Raw genomic sequence first — 19,474 nt, forward strand, 5'->3', positions numbered from 1 at the left:
AAACTGATTCCTCAACAACCAACAAGTTAGGTCTGAGCTTACGATTTCATTTTTGGAACTGATCTTTAAAGCTCTTAATGCTGCCCATGGGGCCTGGTTGTGAACAAGCTAATGTATGTAGGCATCTGTCTAAGTATATCTAGATACATTAAAAATATTATATTAAACCAATGTGTCACAAGTGCTGGACTGGAAAATATATATTTTTTATTTTTTTGATATAAATAATGCTTAATTTGTTTCCATTATTATTATTCCATTATTTTATTACAATTATTTATTTTGACTCAGAATGAAACGAAAAATTTTGTAACATAGAAATCAATTTTCAGCAGTACAAAATCATTTTCAAACACCAAGCCTTCTAGTGGAAGACTCCATGTTCACAGGGTAAGAAATTTAGACTTCAATATGGTCAAGTACAGCTCTTTATAAGTAGACTGAGGTTTTGCTGTGTTTCTTGGTTTGTTTTGTTTGTTGGCAACTGTGTTTTTGATAGCACATTTAAGATAAAGGGCATCTGAGAAGACTCATTTACAGGTATCAAGGACACCTGTTATAATGCATTGCAACACAATAAGATCTATAACCTAAGACAACATAAATCAGATTCACAAAGATTGCTCTGTGGAGAAACATAAAATAACCCACAATGCCATGTTTTACAGCTGAGAAACCCTGTATCTGCCCAAAACAAAGGCACATATCAACACAGCAATTGCAATGAAAATGTATTGTAAAACTCAAACTTGTTGAGACCTTGTTTCTTCTGTGTTACTACTACTACTTTTACTACTGAAAATAATAACACAAAAGTGCAACGCCACGTTTCCACAAAACATGGAGCTCTACATCAATATCCATTAATCCGCTGTGCAAAAAGCATCTCAATGACATTTCCAAAAAGACTTAATCACTAGCAATGTACAGAGTGTGACAGAAATGAACGGCACTTACATCGAGTAAGTCGGCAAAAAAACATTTTAAATGAGATGAGAATGTGCTGGCATTGGCAAAATCCTGACATGTGATGTTTTTTTTTTCTATTTTACAAGTTGTTAAAATAACTCTACTCTCACTATAGCAGGAGCAGGTACAACATAAAAGCTGTCATCTTGTGTGCTGATTCAACATGATTTTACATGAAAGCACTGGTCACCTTCACAAAAATGTCCTAAATGGTTAAGTAACACACATTAAGTGCCAGGAAGCTGCAGTGTAACAGTACATATAAAACAGGATCTACTGATCAGGAGGAGAGAGCCTCGCATCTTAGACTACAGACTTAGATTTAAACTGTTTTGTCGACACTGTTTTACATGATGCATATTCATGGGCCATTATTGGATTCTGAATGTCAGTCTATTTTCTGATTCCTATTAATTGTACTGTATTTTAAGGTATTGTGAGGAAGGTGGTTTAACAAGTTTGAGTGAAGGCTTAATAAAATCCCATCTGGTCTTAGTACTGTTAAGTGCATTAAATAATAAGGCTGTGAAAAGCTTATAATACAGTTATGATAACCCCTATAGTCTATCTCTAAGGTGCAATATTGTGTGCAGTTCATTAGGCTTCCCAATCAGAATGGCTAGAAGGCCACTGCTTTTGATAAGATTTATTATTCTTTTCCCTCAGCCAGACAAAACTTTAATGTCCCTTGAACACATTCTGATGAAGTCTCATGGTAGGGTCCCCTCTGAATGTTTTTTAAATCAATTTGTTGGAAAAAAAAAACAATCTGCTTTAGCTGGTGGGGTCGGAGCTCCCCACTCAAGATTCGATCTGCGCCGCACAGAGGCGCCTTCTCCGCAATGCAGCAGCTCCCCCAAATAGTGCAATAAGGCCGTTACACCAAAAGACCAGGTCTCCCATGCTGGAGGCTTAACACTGTACTGATTTTACAGGGCGGTTACATCACCTGTAACATGCTAATGCACACTATGAGCCCCGTTACACTCTCCCCCTCTAAACTCCTCCTTTATTGACCCACAGAGACTGATAGGCACCAGTCTGATTAAATCCGAGTCACAGCACCAATGTAGCCGGGGTGGGTCAGAGTTCCCCACTCGGGATTCAATCTGCACCGCAAAGACGCTCCTCCTCCGCTCTGCACTTTCAAATATGGCAAGTTATGTGCATTTATGCATGATAGCCATTTGCGAGGCGAATACCCCTCTGCATGGTGCGCAAACCTTTTGAATATCTTCGCCCAGGGCTCTCGACGTGGGAGACTTATCAACCGTACTGATTTTACAGAGGGGTTACTTCACATGTAACGAGCCCTGTCACACTGCCATGGGCCAATCAAATTCCAGCATTATGTTACTTACTTACGTCACTCTGTATTTCTGCAAAACAATAAAATGAACTCATGAAACTTCTCATATCTACTTAAATTAAAAAGAAGTGCTATCAAAGATTCATTGATGCTTCTATTCTTTAGTCACATAGTTAGGTGCACTATTGCTTTGAAACGTGGTTCATATTGTTGCCTTATGACCTATGTTTAAATGTGTCCAAGGGCATTCGATTAGTAATATGGTTGGGTGCCCATGCTGCATGTATTGCAAACAGTGGAATGACATTTGAAGTGAAACTTGTGAACTTGTGAACCTTGGTACCATTCTCTCTGAAGTGTGTTTAAGGCAACTTTCTTCAAAAAACAAGGTGGCTGCTGTGAGCCAATCCAATTTTAGTTGTAGTCACTCAGGCATGGACACATATTGTAGACTGATGAATCTTAATTGTAGAACACAGAGCTGTATGGAAATGTCCAAAACTGAAATAAAGTGATTAATCATAAACTAGTTGCCATTGACCAATCAAAATGCATGCTGTTAATACTGAGGCGGGACAATTATCAATGTTCCCATGTGTTAAATTATAGTATTCCATTGCCACCTTGTGGTTAAAGATATAATGTAGAATCAACTTCAAGTACACAAACATGCAAAGTGTGCAATATAATTCCTAAAATACAAAACCTGCAGATACAGCTTGATAGTCACAAAGTTGCATGTAACTTCTAGTCTAACTCATATGCTAGTATGGAGACATGGCTTGCCTTTGTCAAAATAAAATATTTGTTTGGTTTTATGGAAAGAAATGATAATAAAACAGTTAATCTCCACATGCTCATGTGCATTGAGAATCCATAGGGAAAAGTGAACACAAGCCAATATTATTATTATTATTAAACTTAGAAACCCTGAAATCAATGTAATACCTGTGGCCATTGCAAAAGTTATTGTTCCAAGAAAATCATAAGAAGAATATATATTGCTTTTTTTTATTAAACATAAAAATAACAGCAATATGTGTTTTACATACCTGACTACACCATTTTACAGGGAAAAGAGAGGTACAAATCTTTTGTACAACTGCTGTTAAACTGCTTTTCTCTAATTACTTTGATTTTAATTTGGTATACAAAGTAAGTAGATATGAATATCATTAGGAACACCACCCCTGCTTGATTCTTCATAACCTAGTTATAGCTGATAATATGCAGGGGTTTATAGGTATTCTGATTATCCTCATCATCAATATCAATATCAATCATCATCAATTTATATCAATATACATTTACATCTAGATGAAGGCCTCCCCAAGATGTTTCCACTTGCTTCGATCTATAGTTACCCTTTTCCATGTAACTCCTGCAAAGCTTATGATTTCATCTTCCCATCATTCATGTGATCTTCATCTAGTTATTTTTTCATCTCTTGGGATCCATTTGGTAGATTCCCTTAACCATCTGGATTTGTAACATTTTCACTCTTTCAAATATGACAATATCATCAGCAAATCATAACTTGTTCAAAGAAGCTCTGTTTAACTTGATTCCTTTTTCTTCCCAGTCCAAAGTCTTAAATACTTCTTCAATAGCTGCCATGAATTTAGGAGAGATTGTGTCTCCTCTTTTACATATCATTATCTTATCAGTGTCTCTGTATGAGTGTGAGTTTGTATATATTGAATCAAATGCTACCACCACCCCAATTTGGAATCAAAATCCATGCTAATTCAGAAGGTAAGAGACAAATAATTTGTCCTGCAATATGCATGTTGTTAAAGCAATCTGCTTTTTTAACACTGCAAGCACAGTATGGCTACAGTACACGATCACACCAATCAGGTGATTTGATGCAGATGGAAGAGCTAACACTCTGCAGTTGCAGGCACCTTAGGAGCCAGAGTTACGTGAGTGCTGTGTGCTATGAGCCCAATTTTCCAGAGCTTGAAACTGTAAACCACCCCACCCGCTTGCAATGCTCAACTGTGGCACAGGCTGGATTTGAGAGCAACTCGTTCAATGTATAGGATGCAGGTTGCACTTTTACTAGATGCACCCCTAAGGAACCTATTCTGAATAGGTCCAAAGGTCCAAAGTACAACAAATATGAAGCTGTTCTACAACCATAAATGTCATAAGAAACTGTGCTTTTTGGATGTCGTCATAACTTTACTATAGTTCTAGCAGAAACCTGTTTTCTTTTTTTCCTAGAGCTCTCACAACAAAGTACTGACCAAGGTGGTCTGAGATCTGAAAAGATAAGGCCTCAAGGTGGTCACTACCATTGCACGTCTTCCAATCTTATACCATCCCTTATCCTTGAAAAGATTACATACCCTGTTGTATAACATTTTTAGAATGTGTTGTAATGAGATTACACAAAGCCACCCACATTATGTTTTCATTAATATGAATTAGACACACTGACAGCTTGAGGAGCCCGAGCATTAAAGACTGTATCTCCTCATCTGGGGGTTTCCAATCTAGTTTGCACTTGCAGGTGAGCTTTAAAAAGAAGGTAATAGAATATTCCGAGGTTGTTCTGTATGCGTCATTACTGCTCTGCAAATACATCATTAATCTAAACTAATGTCACTCTACTTGGCAACAGTAGGCAGCAAACACATGTTGTTGATGCTATCCAAGATTATAAATTATAATAAAATTGACAAAACAAGTTTAATAACTTACCTTACTTATACATACTGTTGCAAAAAATTAAATGTGTGTTCGTAGCATAATACCTGCATCATGGGACATAGAAGGCAACAAGTACCTCCTTATAATTAGATTTCATGATTGCCATACGGAGCTCTAACCCAAAAACAAAGTTTAACAAATGTATTTGTGAACAAGATTATCCACAGTTTTATACAGAGTAGCTGTAAAGATCGCAAGTAAGGCCCCATGAACAGAGTGAATGGTCAAAAAGGTGGTGAAATACTCTAGCATTTTCATAAAAATACATAAATAATACCATGCTGCCCTATAATTTTTAAATCTGCCCCCCCCCCCACAAAAAATTGTAAATCACTGATTTCTGGAAAAAAAAAGAAACAAAAGAAAAACATCCTTACACTGATGTCAAGGTCTGTAAATATCATTGTTATACAATTTAATAAAGAGAATTCAGCACTGGAGTCGTAGCCAGCAAGTGGGACAAAGAAAATTCAGAACCTGAATCTTATAGGCAGAAAATTCAATAAATAAAGCTTGGAAGTGGTGTCTCCAAGTCTCAAAACTCAATATGGAGAACTCCACGGAATAATCAGAGCCAGCCAACTTGAAGACGAACTCCCCCAAGGCAATGAATAAATGTTTTAAAGATTAGAACTTACTGTCTACAAGTTGTTTTTTTTGTTTTTGTTTTTCAGAAATCTTTATATAAAAAGTATGCTGAAATTAAACTTTCCACTAGTGGAATAATGTACAAAGTATTAGTGTTAGGATTTGGGTTTCTGAATAGGCCTAATCCCTTTAACATGCTTTAAGGCAATAGATAATTTTTAAAAGACAAAGAAAGCTGCTAAAATATGTTAATTGCACGATTCAACTCCCCGATCTAACCTTCCTTTTCAATCCATGCATTTTTCAGCACTAATCAGCGAAAAAGCATCTTACATGACTTGTCTGTACATTTTACAAGGCTTCTTTGCTGATCGTAACATTTATTTTCTCCCTCAACAGTTCAGGATGACATGGATCAAGCAGTGTTCTGCTAATAACATATTCGATTAAATCATATTCCTTTCCTGATCCAGGCCTTTGCGTTTGCCTATTCCATCAGATCAACTATTACATGATAAAATTCAAGCCTCAATCAGAAAAGGAATCTTAAATAGAGAAGATATCTAATTCAAGTTCTGAGAAGCATTCAGTAGTTGATTCAGACTGCGAAGAAAAGAAAAATAAATAAAGGTTATGTTTTTCTTTTACAGATTTCTTTTGGTTTTAAGTTCATGTTCAAATATAAAGTAAAAACAAGTTCTGTTTTCAATTTCCTTCCTGTGCTGTTTGTTTATACTTTTTTTTTTTTTACTTTAACATTCTCAAGTTCAATATATATTGATTTGAAATGTGGAAATGCTTCCTGCAGCACAACCTTTCATGCAATTTGAGCTGGGGTACATCACCCACTCACTTCACATCAGTGCCATGACAGAAAGAAAGCTTGAAAACACATCTGATAAACACATTTTGACTAAGAGATCCTCTTGTAAAATAGTGGCCTTGTCTGATGAATTTTCTTTCTCTTTTCTCACAACTCTGAATTAAATAAAACATGAATGCACTTTACCTCAGAACTGGATGCTCTTTTTTTGTGTTACAGCTACTATTCCCTATCTTTCACATATGCTCCATCTCTCTCTTTCTCAAGAAGAACGGTAAATGCTTGGAACCCTCATATAATCAAAGACATTCAGACACTTTAGATTATAGGATTTCTCTTGTTTGCCATAATCCTGTAAAATAGATCATTCTGTAATACAAATATTGGCACACCATTCCAAAATAAATGCACTCTTTAACTCAGCTTAGAAATGGTTATCTTATTCTTCAATTCCATCTAAATTCACCATAAATAAGCATGAAAGTTTGCGAGATATCTTCATGAAGAGTTTCCATGCCTCAAAGCACTAGCGAATCTGAAAGATTTATTAGCTTACTAATGCCACAGCAGTTCAATCTAGAAGGCTAATGACCTGACAATGATCTTAACTGGTTTCATTTACTATTTCCAAACATATGTGTAACAATGAGTGTGACCGGACATGTGGTTTCACGGATATTTTTTGTACTGCGATATTTTATCAAGTAAGATATAAAAAACACACTACAAGGGTTCTACTTAAAGAGTTAAAGCCGATGTATTTTATTCACTCTCACAGGGAGATGGATATTCATGTCCCCAATGTTTTCTTCTTTAAATATTAACCAAACTTGCAACATGAACCAAACGTGTATGTGGGGAGCAGAGATAAAAAACAAATATGCATTTACACCACTTTATAACATATTTATGCAGCACTTTGTTACCTTACAGCTTCAAAAGACCACAAGAATGATAAAATATTAGAGTAGTAAGAGTAGGATATTCTGTACACTAGAACCACAAACATGTGAATAACATTATGTAATCATAAACACTTTCGTTCCATAGCTATGGCCAGGGGTTATAGGAAAGCACTACACAAGATAATTAAAGGTATGGAAATTAGTTTTATAAAGATAGCAGATGTAACTTTTATTATTTGCTGTAGGCTTTGCATTTCACCATACTGTATTTACCTATCGGGCAAAAGACTTTTAAAAATATGAATAATGCACCTAGATAGTGGAAGCATTTTAAACCAGTGTTATGATTAATTGGTTTTGTCATAGAGATATGAAGTCTTTATGAAACATGACATTGCTCAACCAGCTGGAGGACAATGCCAAATTAGCATGGCCAATTGCCCAATTTTGTCACTAATTGCTGTATCTGTCCCCACAAAAGCCATGCATCTCTGGATTTATTTTTGTTCTCAATTTCCTTAGAAAGTGTTGAGCACTGCGAGCATCAGGCCAGATTAACTTGGGCTAGATTAAAGAATCGTTTTGAAATTCCATAAAAAAAGTCTGATCAATTGCATATTAAATGTATGAAATGTAAACATCATTGTTTAATACATACAAATTAAATGAAACCTAACCAAGTTTAGAGAGGCGAGCATTGAATAATATATCATAAAAGCGAAGAATAAAGAAACATATTAATCAAGTAAGTAATCCAGTGCATGTGTTATACTAAACATAGGACTGTATATAATCAAGGCTACAGAAAAGGAAGCAACCAGTGTGCGCCCATCCCAGCTCAGAGAAACATGGCCATATTTACAAATGACAAAGAAAAAGTAAAAAGGGGGCCTGGGACATGCACCTTTAAATAATAAACTACGAGCCTCCAGCTCTCCTTATAATCTTTATTTCTCAAGTTCACGTTTTACATTTTAATTAAGTGTGCAGATAAGGTATACCTTTGGGTTGGGGAGAGGAACACCCCACTGTGCCTTTTGGAGAGGGGGCAATCTTAATCATGATTCAATGCAGACTTAATGAGAACAAAGGGCAATAAAATATTCATTAAAATCTGCTCTGAGCATATTGCGTGAAAGAGCCAAAGCCAAATTAAGAAATGTAATTAGAAAGGCTGACATCTGAAGTGGGCGCCTTAACAGCCATAGCTATTTTAAACAAAAATGCACGCTCACCTGTCACGAGATGGCCTGTATCTCTCTGTATGTGTAGACAATTACATCATGCTAATGCCAATGGGATATTTCACGGGGACTCCCCAGTATCTTCATATGCTGCTTGTTAGATCCTATAAATGGCCATTTTGCATGACCTTTCCCCCCAAAAAGGAAGCCATTTTACAGATTTGCTAAATCCTCATCAACAACAGCATTTACACATCTTAGCTACTGCAATAAAAATATGACATATTTTGGACTAAGTCTTCATATATATTATGGGAAGGTCTTTCTCATGTAAAAGCTTGTGTTAAGGTTCTGTGTTGTAAATAAAATCTATGAGAAACTTAATCTCAAGACATGTAAAAAACAAGTTCAACCACTTCTTCATCCAGATGTTAAAAACAGACTTCTATAATAATGGTCTTTTTGTCCAAACTGGGCAGTGTAATACAGCTCTGCCACAAAGATGCCAATTACTGGGCATGTACCCCACTGAGCATGTGCGAGCAATTGTCAACTTTCTGCAAAAGCATGCCAGTAAGCCCAGTACTGCTGTTCTTTACCATGAATGTACTAAGCTAAAAAGTATTGCTTTAATATTTCCATTAATCTAATATCTAAGGTTCAGAGTCATCAAATAATCAAACTCAGTAGCGGTAGGAATGTTTCCAGAATAAACATACTAATTAAAATGTATACATTTATATTTGTATGTGTGTTTGTGAGTATTTTGTAATGATTTAAAGCAAGGTATCGTAAGGAAAAAAACAAACTATAGTCATCGTATAGCAACTGCTTTTACACGTTGCATATTAAAGCAGTAATCAGGGAAATATGCATCAGAATTTTATCTGGATTTTTATATATTTGTAACTAAAGTGCAGAACAGATGCTTTGTGCCACTCCAGAACTGTGGGGGGGGGTGTCTTTTGAAGGAAAGCCAATGAAAATCCATATCCCACGCTGATGACTCCATGAAACAGAATAATATTGTTAATTTTAAAGAATTACTTTGATTAAGTCCCATGCCATGTCTCACATTATGAATTGGTCTTATCTGTAGATTATAATAAAGCTGCAAAAGATCTCATAATAGCTTCAAGAATCGTCTGAAAAAGTATACCAGTGATGTCTTCAGAAACAGGTTAAAATAAGGACAAACTTCACTGAAGGAAACCAGCAAAGAGAACACTGTCAGACTGTGATTATATATTTTTTCAAATGGCAGTGGAAAAATAAAATAGACTAGGTATGAAAAGTCTGCTACACACACACAGACACATGCAGACACACACACACATACATACATACATACATACATACATACATAAGTGACTGGGATATCCATGTATCAGATGTACCATTTAAAGCACTCTCACAATTACCACACTGAAACACCCTCTCATAACATGAGTTTCCTTATTATCACAATCGATACATTTTCCTGGCTTGACTATAACTTATTATTGCTCAAGTTATGTAAAAAAAAGAGAAAAGATAAAAATGGCTGCTGTTATGCACAATTAATCAGCCAGGCATGGTTTGATTGCCAAGGGGTGGGTCAGAGACCGTTACAGAGAGGGTTAGACCGCCGGAGTGAGTTATGGGTGAGTCTCATTAAAGTGGCTAAGAAAATATTGATAAGAGATGTGTGACAATAAATTGTGTATGCTGTACAGTCTTAGTCTCTTAGAAACTTTGGTTAGAGAGGTGATGTTATTTTTGTATTAATTCCCTAAGTAGGATTTTTGTGAAGTTTTGCTCTTTCCTTTAAAAATCTGCAACTTAAAATAAAGTGAATTGCTTCTAAACATAGTATCCCTTTGTGACAAATTTTTCTTAATTCTCCATTCAAAAGTTGTAATCAGCATTTAAAAAGTCACTGCATATTTTATATGCCATAACAGGATGTAATGGGGTCCCAAATTTCTTTTGACAGGCTTTTTTGAGGAGTCCTTGAACAGGTCTCATCGAATACTACATATCTAATATTGAACAGATTTGTGTGATTTCAAGTGATGGATGATTCATATCCGAAAGAAAAAAATAAATGTCACAGACAGAATCTGCATAACAATTTAATCAGTTCTGAGAATCAAAGCCAGAAAGATACCATTTAATGTGAAACACCTATTCATGTCTGCAGTTTAGGAAATTGGCAGAGATAGAATCTAAAGCTTTTTACAATTTCTAATACAACTGATAAAGATGCTTAACGGTACTTGATTTAAATCATATTAAAGTCAACGGCTGAAGTCAATTGTTTATCAGAGGGAGTCTGTTTATTCTCTTGTTGCCTACTAAAAGTGTAACATTTTTTTCAACACTTTAAACAAAATATATGACGGGGAAGTTGCTGTACCTGCATTTTTTCCACATGCATTGGAAGTTTAATCTGGACCAATTATGTTCCATTAAACCTAGCTGGCTCATGGTCAGTTTTAATTTGCTTCTTGCCATTACTTTTAATTATGCATTTCTTAACTGCATTACACTAGACTCCCATAAGCTCTCTCCTCAAGCCAGGAGCGTCCATAGTAACAGTTATAGTTTTTCAAAGTCTAACCCTGCCTCTATTCTCTTGGTGGCTTCAAATTAGATCAGTCCAAACATTTGAGATCCAGTTCCTTGTAGACATTAATTGCTTTTTCTCGTTTGCATGTATCCACCAATCAGGCAACAGACTCTTAGCACTGGAGCTGCCAACAGCTTTAAGAATGTATGTGAACTTTCAAAATGTAATTTTAGTAGCACAGATGCTTTTTTGACCTAGTGACTCAGTGACTTCGAAAATTCAACAGAAGCTTCCACACAGTAATTTGTGTGCATGTAATTCAGTAATTAAAATCTTCAAAGCAATCCCAAGCAGGTTTGATAAAGCTTTTGTTTCCATTTCAAGGCAGTTCATTTATACTCAATCTGTTTTTCAAACAATCAGCCATAAAGTCCAAAAAAGTGCACTAAAGCTGCTTTGTAGCTGTTGGCCTGCCATCTGCAGGTGTCATTTGTTAATTTAAGCCTCTTAACAGTACAATCTTTAATTCATTTTGAAAAAGAAAAATGTGTAATGCATATTTAGATTTTAAACCATTTATTTGTCATTGCATTTATATGAATAAATTAATTCAAAATGGTTTATGATAAGTACATATGCACAGTGAATGTGTGCTTATTAAATTTGCAATCAATTACCACTTTTCACTAATAGCACTGGCTTCCTGATAAAAACTCTCCGATAATCAATCATCCGCAAAATCATTCAATCAGGTGGTAGTGTGACTGATTATTTAGCTGTGTAGTGACTCAATTGTCATCAATAATGTATCGCCAGCACAAAGTGCAGACAATGAGAACAATTAAGAAAACATCAGATACACAAATAAAACTGATCTGAACTAAAAAAAAGATCTTGTTACGAGAGCTCAAATTTCAACACACTTCTCATGTAAAAAACAGCAGTTTGAAATAAGAACCAATTAACTATGTTACTGCATATCAATAAAAAGTCAAGTAATGAAAAATAGGTCAGACTTCCAAAGACATTATATAACCTGATCCCTTTTTAAGTAATGATTTGAACTGCCAGGTTTGGATCCATGCATGCAAATTAAACTAGGGTAGCCCAAACCGTGTATAGTAAAAGTAGGATAAAATAGTATAGTCATATAGTAGCAGATAACCCATGTCAACTGTTTATACATCTATTGTCTTACTCTCTGTGTGTGTCGTATATACAGTATGCTGTGTTTCTAGCAAAGCAGATGCTGCAGTTTCATATTGTCTCACATTTGCATACTCTTCTGTAAGTTCTGTTAACGTTGGCCTTTTCTATAAACTTTCAGCTGTGCCAAGCTATCGTCCTTGCTTCCTGATCCATGAACAATCATTTCACACTAAATTGTATTCAGTAAATGGTTACAAACTAAATCCATTCTTTCAGGTGTTCTCTCATTTAAAAAAAAATGTGCTTGTGCATTCAGATCCTGCTTATGTGAATGCAAATTAGTAAAGTGTATAATTCAATGTGTTTTAGAGATAAATAAGGCAGTTTTCACCGTATGATACCTGAACGTTGCCTTGAGGATCTGCCCCAAGGTTATCTCCTTGGTGTGGTTATTGTAACCGTAGAAGAGGTCCCCGAAAACGGTCTGGTTGGCAGGGATATCAGCGGCTTCCCCACAGTCCAGGCCTTCAGTGCAGGCCTCCGAGATGGGCTGGCATGAGCGGCCATCTGGTCCACGCTTATAATCTTCAATACATCTACCAAAAACAAACGTCCCGAAAACGATTAGTGTTCCAGATAAACCAATTATTAATTCATAATTCCCATCTAATTCCAAAGCACTGACTGACAAAAATTCTGTCTTTTCCATGTCAGATTTAGAGGAAGAAAGAGATTGTTTGGGATTAAAATTCTGCTTACATTTATACAGTAAGATGTTACTTAGACAGATGCTTATGTGTGATGCAAGATTATAATACTATATATTGCTTGTTTCACTAGGCTTTAAATGCAACAAATGTAGTATTATTACAGGACCACTGTAATGATCACTGGAGATATCAGTTCTGTTGGCATTCCGCTATGGATCAGTTAGTCTCTGAGGTAGAATAAAGAAAATCTGTAGATTTCGGTTAGCTGGGAGCAGAAGACCCAGGTGATAGATCAAACACGACTTCAAAGGGAGAATGAGATCGAAGCTAACTTGAAGAGCAGTTGATTACCATTGATCAGTGCCATAGCATTCCAACATAAATTGATCAAAATTCACTTAAAAACAGATAATGAATTTGGTTGGGGGGAAAAAAAAGCCTTCATCTATATATGGCATGCCCACGGAGAATCCATAAGTGGAAACACTGGGATTTGTTATGTCAGAGCTGTCCCCAAACAAAATGGCAATTAAAAAGGTACTTTTAAAGAAGTGTTATTGCCTTTAATTCTCATTTACTGGAGCAGCGGATTATACAGTCAGCAAGCTTCCCAAAATGGACCAGCGCAACACAGAACTATTTTTACCACGGTAATCCATTATCGTAGCGTTTAAGCACTTAAGAAAGCTTCAGCGTTGTTTATGGGGCTATTAGGGCAATTCTTTAGGGCTCGTGCACTTGTCTGCCTGTTGTTCCAGTAAACCTGCAGCATGTAAAGCCTTTTTGGGGTTATACATCACTGATCTCCCAGAGTACCTGTCAAAGCATATTCGGGAGAGTTAAAAAAGCTAAGACTTTCATGTTCAAGTCGCTTGACTCTGGGTCACACACTGTGGTGCTAAAAACAAGCACATGTTGCACTCAATAATACTGTATTTTTCTCTCTCTCCTTGCAGTGCAGAAATGATTTAGCCACTACCAAACAATACCGGATGCAATGTATTATTCAGATGTACAACATCAGTGGAAATAGAAATAACAATTCTATATTCTAAAAAAATACACCAAAAAAGTCAATATCATTCACTTGAGGATTGGCGATATATATATTTTTATGGAAGAGAGGTAAAACATAATGTATCCTCGTTAAACACAATTCTTGAAATGTCCTTCTCCATTCCCTACTGTTTGGTCCTTGAGCATGTCCCAGGTCGAAGTAGAAGAAATATTACAGAAAAGGGAATTATAGTATCAATCGGTATTTAAACGAATAGTAAAAATCACAAATTGAGTCTTTGATTCTGCTCTTTTTTAAACGGTTTCCCGGTGAGCTTCTCGTTAATGGTAAAGAAGAAACCTCTTCACATTCATAATTCATGGGCAGAATTTAAATTAAAAACACTTCCTCCGTCATGCCAGGAAACTACAGGTGAATTATACTAATGCAGATCGGCTGCCTCTTGTCCTAAATGTATTCATAATACATGCAGTATTCAAGCTGAGCCCGACTCCCTGTCAGATTAATCCGATTAAGTGACTAACTCTGAAGCAACATCAAGTGTATCTTCCAACACTGAGATGCCAAAATAACGACCCATATGGTATGATGGCCAACTGTGAGGCCTTACATGAACCCACAGTTACAATAAATACTGTTAATAATGTCTAACCCAGCTTAGCAGTGCTGTACCGTGACAATGTGACATTCTGGTTTTTAAAATTCTTGGCAGCAGTTTGATTTTGAACTGAAGGACAACGGATATGTCTCCCCCTGGCCCTCTGAGACCAAAATAAACCACACGCCAGTGCATAAAGACTCACAGTAGTGTGACACATGAATTACAGCAGTAGGTATGTAAAGAACTAACTGGATGTGATAACCCGACATTTCTGAATCTTTACTCACCCACAGAACATCAGGATATTGTACATGGAGGGGTCTTCATCCAGAGGTGCCAGCTGTTGAAGACACAGTTGCTCACAGCCACCATTGAAGCCATCAGAGCAGTCAATCCCGATGTGGTGGTCATAGCAGCCTGTGCCATCCTTCATGGGGCTCAGACCAGGAGGGCACTGGAGGAGAAAAAAAGGAACTGGTAAGGGAGCGGCAGCTGTAGAAACGATGAGAAAAAACGTATGATCTTAAATCTAAATCAATCACATGTTCTTCCAACTGTGAGATGTATGCTATTTACTGCTGGCACAAGTGAAACTAATATTTACTTCATTAAATCTGAATATTCATAAAATGAGTGAATAATTTGGGCACGTACTTTAGAATCAGCTCCAAGGTAGGGTTCTCGCACAACGACAATTTATTGTTTCTTTTAAATTATTGGTTTCAGCTTTCTACCAACAAGGTTCTGCTATCCTTTGGTTACAAAATATCAAGGCTGTGAATTTGTCCAAAATACGCAAGAGGTACAAAAACTGAATAAGAATAAAGTTATGACCATTTAAAAAAAAATCAAAAGGCCCATCCTGTCTGCCTTCCACAGTTATTTATGAGTAACGTATGTCAATAAAATAATGCTAGATAAATGAACTGGGATTTATCAGTGCAGTTCATTAAAAAGCATGAACAATAACCGGTGTATAATCAGAGCAGAACAGAACCCATTAAATAAATTCAGGCTACAAAGCTGTTGGTTTAAAAATGTAGGTTACACCATTACTCATCAATGTGAGCACTTTTGTCGAGTCTTCATGAGAATTAATGAAGCGGAAAGTTGGTCAACAAAAGATAACAGACAATCCTGTTGGACTTCCAAAGGACGACATTGGCGCTCTTCAAACAGTGTGAAGGTTCACTTATACATTAATCTTACATCAGAGAGTCTTCAGGGAAAAAGGGAAAGTTTAAAAATAGAAGTAACTGTTTTCTTAACGACTACCGTTTTAAACCTACTGTAAAGCATAGCCGATCCTTCTAAGGTACATCCGAATCCCCAGTGCTTCCTGCTTTTCCCAGAACATTTTTTTTCAAATCCTTCTGAATGCAGTTGATGTTTTATATTGAACATTTCATCTTCCAAAGTGTCTTGAAAATGATTGAAACTTAATAAGGTGCTTCTGCTTAAGGAACATCAGAACTTTTCATGGCAGTCTGACATACCATTATTTTGTTTTTGCCTGCGGTCACCAGTCAGAAGCCTTATTAGCTGAATCTCACAGTGACCTGCCCTCATCAATCAAGTTCTCTCCTTGTGACTGCATCTAAAGGCGGTATCTCATGTTACTCTACAGCCTTCAGAGCCTTTAAACTGCCATTTAAACTTGCTAACATGATTTAAATGACTAGGCTTTAGGCTTTCGACAATATTCTTCCTGACTATACGTCGCTGTTTGGTACTTGCATGCACATGATGTGTTTTATACATACCCACTCACTTCTACAAGTATAATTAGTGGATCACCATTGGATACTGTGTGAAGCTGAGACGCATACTTAATTAAAAAAGACAAAACCTAATTGGAGAGTTTGAGCCATTTATTTAAAATTGATTATTTTAGTAGAATGGTTGGTAGGTAATTACATTGACCAGGTTTTAGTATCTGCACCCATTCTATTATGTCACTTGTCCCAGTGAACCCCATCCCTTTAACTTGAGAGCACTGAAGTGGACAAGCATGTGTTTGTCTGAGTTCTAGCACTTGTCCCTTTCTTCTCACCCACGGCTCTATTATTGCTGCCATTTAGCAGCTAGTGCTTGAGTATCCCCAGAAGACAAGGGAATTTTTTGGATTGCTCAAGTTAATTTTTTTTTTTTCAAGGCTGCATTTCTTTGATTAAAGTCACCAGTTTTCCCAAGGAAACCAATTACATTGAAGCCTCTTCGATCCAGTTCTAAGCCATTCATAACTCTAACCAGTTTCCTTCGGTCTCCTCAGTCTATAAAACAGAATACCTTGGAATTAGACTTTTATTTTTTTGGGTTTCTTATCTGTATCTTGTCTCTGGTCACATTTTATATCTGGTCACATTTGCAGAAATAAAGGCATTATCATTAAGACATGTTTAGTTCTGAAAGCTGGCAGGAGCTTATTTTAAAAGTATTATTAAACCTAAATGCAATAAGCATTTACTTTTCAAGATGAAATAGTAACAAAAGATGTTTATCTCTCTCCACCGCTTTGTGCTTAAAATGTCATGGTTATTTTTTTTTCTCAGAACCTGTCCACCACTATAGAGAATGAAAGGGAGGGGGGGTTCTTTCAGTTTTAAACGTTGATTGGATTTCTTTATTTTTCTACAGAACTTGAAATTGCTCCACAGATGCCGTCACTGATGCTGTGCTTCACATACTGATAGAGCTACCTTACCTACCGGACTAACTCGAAAACTTGTCACCCAAAGCCTTTTTTGTTCTCTGTTGTGTGTGACACTAGAGACCCATTATTCTGTATTTTACCAGTATTTTATGGAAACAGAGGTTCAACCCATTTCCTCTGAAGCTTTTGATGTTGTGTAGGATATGGGCTGAATGAATATATACTGTGAAGAATTCATACCACAACACTTTTGTGGTAAATATGTATGTTTATTCAGTGGATGTCTTATGCACAGAAACGCTGTTCAATATAGATACTGCAAATTATACTATGTACCTGTCTTCCTACTTACATGAATGCAAACACACACACAAACTTGTATCTACTTTAAAAAGGGAGAAACATATACAGAAGAAAAAACATAGGGTAATTCAAAAGTCTGTATAAAAAAAGAGATCTGATATAGCCTTGCAGAAAGTACTAGTTTCCCTAAATCTTGCATTTTCATATTTTCAGTTAGTATTTCTGATGATGGCTACATATTCAGGCTACAGGTCTCCTGGGCCGTCTTCTGCTGTATCAGGGCATAAAAGGCCATACCTAATGGCTAAAGCCCGCCTTGGTCCCTGGATACATTTGTATTGATTTTGTCACTTTGCTACTAGCTCAGTGACAACTGATTTATTGCCTCTAATGTAAAGACCATGGTACATTAAATCTCCTAACTTATCTTCAGCACAGACTCTTTAAATCACTACCACTTTTGCTGGATCAATACAATGTGGAAGCAAAATAAGTCCAGAGGATTTCATGTACTGATGTACCATACCTATATGACCCAACACTCCCCTATATCGATTTGAGCAATTAATTATCCAAAACACAGAGGGGGGAGCAAAAACACAAAAGATAGCAATCGTCCAACAGAGCATATTTCTGTATACAGTCAAAGTCACAACAGCTTTCCAACGATAGATTTCACCTCTTCGGATATAGAAAATTGCGGAATTTAATCCTTCGCAAATCTTTGGTAATCCATTCTGAGAATCGATTTATATGGCAGATAAAAAACCTACAAATGTTTGGTTTTGAGTAATACTGAGAGCACAAGAAGAGAAATGTCACTTTTCAATTACATTAATTTGTTACTTTATCTCAAAAACAGCGACAACAACAATTGCTCTACCAGATGTCCCATTAATGTCACAAATGAAAGCTCAAAAGAACAGACATAATCCACTACATTAGGGTAGAACATCTGGACACTGACCCACGTAGCCACTGTTTCAGTAAATCTAGCACATGATACACGACTGCTCCACATGACTGAACTTTTTGTTTTATCCGTTGTTCTGAAAAGGTTCACGAGAATTTGGAGGAGCAATGTGAAAAATGTATCTGAGACGTGTGCAGGCCGTTGTTTTAATTTGCAGCTACATAATTCATAACAGTAGCTTTAAAATACCTTGAACATGGGTTTGTTTACTATAGCAAGTGACACGACAAATCGCAGTCTCTGGCAAGTAAATATTTCATGCAACGTTAAGCGTGCCCCGTTTATTTATTTTTTAACTGTAGTGTGTAAAATCTATTTTACATTTTTCCGTTCATTCATAAAAACTACATCTATATCATCAATGTTCATATTTATTTAGGTATTGTGTTTATTTCTAAATAGAGTTTGTTTAAATTAGATTTTTTTTTGTCCGTTGTATGTTTTGACTTGCATTTACATAATTTTGATAAACATATTTTATTTAAATGTATTTATTTGTTTCATAACCAATGCCAGGTCTTATTTTAAAAATGTGTAAGAATCACAGCACAAACATAATAAACGTGATTGCTGTTTGTTCTTTAAGAAAAATGACATTATTATTATGACAATATTATTATGAATTGTCATTTTAAGAGTCTGTTACATATTTAAAATATTCACACCATCCTCCTGACTCTTGTCAAGATTATTGATAACTGATACTTTCAACATTGTCCATGCCTGATTATACCAGTATTTCAATTTTAAAATAGGATATTGAACTTGAGAAACCTTGAACTACTGAGCTCATTTCAAGATTTTCCACCAAACTGAGATAATGCCTTTTCCCCCTAAGACTGAAAGAAATCTGCTGCAGGGTTATTGTTAGAAAGACCATAATCCATTCTTTTGACAGCTAGATAAAATTATGTAAATGCAATAATCTTTAATTTGGCAAAATGGAGGATTTGGATTAAAAAAAAAAATCAATAGACATGAAGGTTTATCCCTTAAGTAGTCGTTCTTGCACTGGGGACT

The 19,474-nt window shown here is 36.1% G+C and overlaps 1 protein-coding gene across 1 annotated transcript in view; it reads right to left on the reverse strand.

The window, feature by feature from the left end:
* Positions 1–19,474, reverse strand: part of astn1 (astrotactin 1) — a 218,998-nt gene that overhangs the window by 90,056 nt on the left and 109,468 nt on the right. Inside the window, exons 12-13 of the mRNA XM_066692128.1 lie at positions 14,813–14,979; positions 12,598–12,792 (exon numbers count right to left, since the gene is read on the reverse strand). Coding sequence (XP_066548225.1) covers positions 12,598–12,792; positions 14,813–14,979 — 362 coding nt within the window. The remainder of the gene's footprint in view (positions 1–12,597; positions 12,793–14,812; positions 14,980–19,474) is intronic.

This window comes from Amia ocellicauda, chromosome 19, assembly GCF_036373705.1.
Source record: "Amia ocellicauda isolate fAmiCal2 chromosome 19, fAmiCal2.hap1, whole genome shotgun sequence".
In the NCBI taxonomy this organism is placed as follows: Eukaryota; Metazoa; Chordata; class Actinopteri; order Amiiformes; family Amiidae; genus Amia; species Amia ocellicauda.